The sequence below is a fragment of the Xiphophorus couchianus genome, chromosome 9, assembly GCF_001444195.1.
Source record: "Xiphophorus couchianus chromosome 9, X_couchianus-1.0, whole genome shotgun sequence".
In the NCBI taxonomy this organism is placed as follows: domain Eukaryota; kingdom Metazoa; phylum Chordata; class Actinopteri; order Cyprinodontiformes; family Poeciliidae; genus Xiphophorus; species Xiphophorus couchianus.
Genome location: NC_040236.1, coordinates 6,447,858 through 6,453,857, shown reverse-complemented (window position 1 = coordinate 6,453,857; position 6,000 = coordinate 6,447,858). Strand labels below are relative to the sequence as shown.

Sequence of the window (6,000 nt, the reverse complement as noted above, 5' to 3'; positions counted from 1 at the left end):
CCACAGCACAACTTAATGTAGCGGAAATTTTAAAGGCAACACAACCTTTTTATATATATATATATTTTTTTTTACTGCAATAAGAGGCCAAACATTAATAGTTATGAACCTAATTATTGATGCAATTTCTGCGTGTTTAATGTCCAAATTTAGATAAAAAAAAAAATAAAATATGAAAAATATTTGTAAAACCATTAAATTAGACCCAAAATCCTGCTAACGTCTCACTTTAAAAACATATCGACCGCATGTAATGACACATGCGGTCGATTTAAACGCGTAATTGCGTGGCTGCTTGAAGACTCAGGTGTGTTCTGAAACCAGCCGCCTGAGTCTCTGGGAACAGAGGCAAATATTCAGCAGAAGCAGCAGCACATCGGCCCTTTCTGCATTTAATTCTGCAGGATTGTCACACAAACAAACTTTATTCTGTTGGATTTCTTGACACTGTGAAGGAGTCCCACTGAGAGCAAACTTCGACCTGCTTCATATATCGGACCAGTTTAATACCTCAGAGGAATGGGCCCTAAAAGGTTCAATGTGTGTCGGATTAAACTCTGGTGTTTTGTTTTACGTCTCATTTTTAGCCGAGCGTCGCGTCCGGCCGTTTAGAGGAGATTTAAAATGGATTTAATTCAGCTTTACCTGAATTTGGGGTAAATTAATTTGAGCTTGGTACATTAATTAAACACTTCAATTATCACGCGGGTATAATAGTGCATTTCACACTGTGTACAAAAATAAAATAAAATATCATCTCTATAGAGTATTGCAAGTGAAAATAAAATTACAGCCTATTGCAGATAATCGCCGCACAGCTTATCTATCAGTAGAGCGCTAGAAGTAAACAAAAGCTCAGTCTGCGCATGTGTACCTGAAAGCTGATGTTTGGGAAGGGATGGAAAGAAGTGGGAAAATCTATTTACACGCAATTTTACCGCTTAGACTTTTCTTTAAAGGCTTATATCTTTGAAAACTCCGAAGAAATTAAATGCCTTTAATCTTCCAAAACTTTTATTTAGCTGTCTGGACGCTTTCATTTGTTCCTCCTCCAGCTCCAAAGCTCAGTCAGCTGCCGTTTCTTTGTGCGCCAACAGTAGACCTGATCACAGGACTTGGCTTTAATTGTTGTTGAGGGATACATGGTGCACCTGTGTGAGGCCACTAGCGGTGTGTGCGTGCGTGTGTGTGTTGAGGTTACAGGGGCCCAAAACAACGCCAGGGCCACATCTGTTTCCTATTCGGGCTCCGCACAGACGCAGCGACGTTCTGGACGATCACAGGGAGAACTTGAGACGTGTTGGAGGTGTTGTCCCGCAAACAGACAGAGGGGGGTTGTGAGGTGGTCCCCTTTCTGCTCAGAGCCGCTCTCTGACGCCTGCAGGGCTCGACTGAATGCCAAACCTTCCTCCAGCTGAACTGCAGGCAGCAGTGTGGAGAAAAGAAACAGCGTTTAATCCAGTAAAGGGGCAGATTTTCTCAATTATTCGCTTCGCATTTCGCTTCGAAACAATTTAGTATTTTTAAAGCCACTTACTTTCAATTAATTGTTTTACTAAATAATCTCGCCTGCAGGAAAATTTATTCAGGGATTAAAAGAAAAAAGAAAAATCAACGTAAAGTAGCATAAAAACATAGTGAAAAGCAGCGCATTTTGAATTTTGAAAATTAAATATTTTCTACATTTTGTTCCTTGAGTCACTTTTATAAAATAAATTTACATATATAAATAAAAAAAAACGCAAATAGCTTCCCTATTATTGGTCAGTAGAAAGGTTCTTTTAGTCCTTAATGTTAGAAAAAGAGGCAAGAAATATCACATTTATTAGCGATAACTCCAACTCACATGACAATATATATTTTAAGAGGTCAGACGTACGTTTGTGGAATCTACCTGCAACTTCGTCAGTTCAGAATTCGTGCAAATATGCCACAATCCCATCTGATAGAATCAGGACCAGGGACTTCATAGGTGAGGACAGAGAACCGCCTGAGAGCGGAACTCTGGCAAACCGAGAAATTCGCGCTTTCTTCCAAATAAGAGCGCCGGCAAAAAAGAAAACCTGGAAGATCAGAGGAAGCAGAGATGACATAAAGGAAATGCTTGCAGAACCGGAAGACGAGAAATAAATAATTACAGTTTCATTTCTTATATTTCCACTCAGTAAACAAAAATGACAGAAAAAGACAAATGCACATCATTTTCTATATATTTTATTACCCCCCTCATAGCCCTTCGTCATCATTAAGTAAAAAAAACCCCAAACAAACAAACAAAAAAACATGTTAAAAGAATGGCACCCACTGAAGCAAAAATCTCATTAACATATGAGTCAAAAATAATATCTAACTTGATTCGTTCTTATATTTTTTTGGTCATCTTTTAAAAAAGCGCCCAAATCAAACCTTTAAATTAACCACACTACAAAGGGAAAAGACACATAAAATCTTACAATTTGCCTCTCACATAAAACCCTACATGATCAGTGTTTGAATTTAAATAAACAAAACAACCTAATATATCAATCTGACACAGTAACAATAAGACAGAAAGGCAACAACCGGCTCTTGATGAGAAAACAAAAGAACAACAGTAACTTCATTTAGAGAAGAAGAGATAAAAACTGGCTCTGCGGCTGTTTGATTCAGCGTAAAACCAAGGAGTGCTAAAACATCTCCATCCTGTCCTGCTTTCAGGCATTTGGATTTTCCCTCATGAGTTTGATGTCAGATTCCAGCATCTCCTTCACCAGCTCCTGCAGAGACACCAGATTTTCACAGGAAATAGTTAAGGAGTCAAATGGAAACAAATCTCTTAAGAAATATTTGTATTTGTTTGACTGGAGCGGGTTTGATTCCAGGGCCTGAAATGAACGTGGATCCCAACTCTCTGTGACAAGCAGTGAGGAGGATCGTTTAGTTTAACAACATGTAGCAGCAGGTATGCTTAAAAAGAGCAGGAGCTGAGAAACGCTCACCGAGTCCTCTGAACTTTTTATAAAAGTTGACAAGACATAAGAGAAAAAAAACCAAAAAAAAAACTATTAGTGTTATTTTAGCTGAAGCCAATTTATTCTTACGTAATTATTTTTTTTTTTTTTGCTTGAGCAGAACTTGTGATCAGCTGAAAACAATTATATGTTTTTACTGTGTTGAACAAAATTGCCTCTTCAAATTAGCAAAACCAAACTTACGTTAGAGTGAGATGAAATTTTCAAGTTTTTAGGAAAAGAAATGAAAACATATCATTAAATATTTTACTTTTTGATATAAAACGGAATTTAGCTGAGAGAATGAAATAGATGAAAACTATTTTACTGTATTTATAGTTTCTTATACAATTTTGCACATTTTGGACGCCAGATGAATAAAAACATTCAGTATTTTTTTTCTGAGATACTAGTATCATTTTATTAGATTAGCTACAACTATAAAGCATTTATGCTGTTGGGTTTAAAATACAATTTTTTGTTAGTCAGTTTTAGGACTCTTATTGCCTGTTTAAGTATACCAAATGCACTCCATAATCTGTGGATTCAGTATAAATATATTTTAAATGTTTATTGAATTCTCAATAACTCAAACAAAATCTAACTGCCAGCTAAAATCTGTTCTGAATTTGGTAGTGAAGTATTCTTTTTACTTTCTATCCACAAACATTACATTTATTAAACTTTTTTTTGGATATCTATAAATGTGTTTTTCATTAAGTGTTGCATTTGTGTGAAGCAAATGGTTATGACTCACCTCAAAAGTAACCTGCGGTTTCCAGCCCAGCTTCTGATACGCCTTGGTGCTGTCGCCTTGCAGGAAGTCCTGAGAGAAAGGAAGGAGAGTAAGGGAAGAGGAGAAAGGAAGGGAAAGAGAAAGAGGGAGAAAGAAAAACAAATCATGTGTCATGTCTGATCTGATGGCTGGGAGCAAGCAGGGGAATCCTGCTGACATGAAGACGCTCTGAATTCAGCTTCAAAACTTCCAACGGGACAAATAAGTTGGAGGGTAATGATTTGTTTCGCCATTTTTTTTTTAATGTTTTCCTTCCATATTCATACACATGTTAACACAGACACACACTATCTCCTCTCGTGGGGGGAAAAGCAGGTCACAGAGTCTCGCTGGCCATCAATCCCCCCTCCCGGCTCCCCACCTCGGATCTGTCCAGACGGCCCTCGTCGGTGCCAAAGCATGATGAATTGTGGGACTCTGGTGGTGTAACCCCCAGCCCAGGACCCCCCACTCACCCCCCCCTTGAACCCCTAACTCATTTCCCCCCCTGTTGTGTTTTGCTCTGGGTTCAACATCCAGTTAGACCTTCCTTCAGACCACCAAAGAGTCAGAAAAAGAGCACGGAGGGGAAAAAAAACAAAAACGTTCTCCTGTACGTTGTTTTTAAAGCTCCCCACTTTTCGCTGACTCCCTCTTCAAACTCTCCCTTTTTTCATCCATCACTCCTCACTCATTTATATAAGTGTCAGAAACATTGATGGCTTACAGTTGCTTGACAAGAACAAGGCTCTTTATTTCTATTACTTTATGTTATCTAATTCTCAAGCAAAGTCAGAAACGCTAAAACTTTTTGGCTATCTAATTAGCTATATTATAACACTTATATATATACATATATATATAAAGTCAACTTTGACTCTAATGTCAATGTCAAATGTGCTGATATAGCACTTTTAAAAACAGGTTGAAACTGCACCAAGGTTCTGTACAAAGACACATAAAAACGTCTTTGCTGTGGAATAAAATGATGAAAGTAAAATAACATCGCAACAAAAAAGGTTACAGAATTAGACCTCAACTGAATGCCAACAAATAAAAATAAGTTTAAATTATTTAAAATGACTCAGATTTTGGGCAGATTTAGTCTGAAAAGGAAACTAATTCTAGAGAACAGGAGCAACAACAGAGAAAACCCGATCTCTTTTGCTCTTAAGTCGAGTTCGAGGGACATTTAACAGCAACTGATTATTTGATCTCAAAGTTGTGGACACAGAGCGTGGTTTCAAAAGATCATGACGATAAGAAGGGGCTAACCCAATTAAAACTTTAAAATCTGTCGGGAACAATAACGGAATGTCAGATGTTCATGTTCGTGTTTTTCGTTCTTTTGTTTCTTTATGTATTATTTCAGTCTCTTTGATCTTAAAACACATTATTTGCAATTAATAAAAATACATAAAGAAATACATAATTATAAATTTCACAAAGAAGAACTTTGCAGGAAGAGTTGGGATTCATAAAACAAGATCCAGAATGTTCAATGTTTTGTGCACATCTCATGTGAAGATTCAGTCTGAAGGAGGACAAACACTGATCCAAGGCCACTTAGATGAAAAACACATGGTTAATGTGTGGATGAATGAGGAAAACAAATTATCCTTAAAAAGGATTTTTGTGTTGGAAAGATATTCTGGATTTAAAAGAGCAAGAAGTACTTTTCCAAGTCAAATATTTTCATGATTTTTTAAGAGCACTGATAGTTTGGCAGCATATTAATTCATTCAAACTTTTGCACCATCAAGCTTCAGCCAGAAGACAGAAGTCTGCATATTACATAAGCTTGAGCTATTTTCTGCAAGATCCAATCTCTTCTCAGTACTATCTGCATTTGCTTAATTTCTTACATCTTACTTAGTAAGCCCTGATGACTTATTTAAATATTTCATAATTTATAATAAGTTTCTTAAAACTCATATAAAGCAACAAAACATCATGTTGCATGACAGCATACTGAGTCATTTGGAAAATTAGTAGAAAATCTAATTAAAAAAGGTCAAATATCATGTAAAACAAGACAGCTTGACAGAAGTTGAGAATTTACAATGCTTGAAGCAGGAAGCTGTTCAGCAGTCAGGTGGGTCGGTTTGTGAGGATGAGGCCCCCAGCAGTTCAAAACCTTCATGAAGCAGAACGAGGAGAGTCTGACAACGCTTACATCACTCCTGAACAAAAGGTAGAGACACACCAGCAACTCTTACCGCTTCCTTCACTGCA

General features: G+C 37.1%; 1 protein-coding gene across 1 annotated transcript in view; it reads right to left on the bottom strand.

The window, feature by feature from the left end:
- Positions 1-2,358: 2,358 nt before the first annotated feature.
- gmds (GDP-mannose 4,6-dehydratase) overlaps positions 2,359-6,000 on the bottom strand; it is a 173,006-nt gene continuing 169,364 nt past the window's right edge. The window contains exons 10-11 of the mRNA XM_028028512.1: positions 3,748-3,816; positions 2,359-2,756 (exon numbers count right to left, since the gene is read on the bottom strand). Of these exons, the coding sequence (XP_027884313.1) occupies positions 2,694-2,756; positions 3,748-3,816 (132 nt within the window). The 3' untranslated portion in view covers positions 2,359-2,693. The remainder of the gene's footprint in view (positions 2,757-3,747; positions 3,817-6,000) is intronic.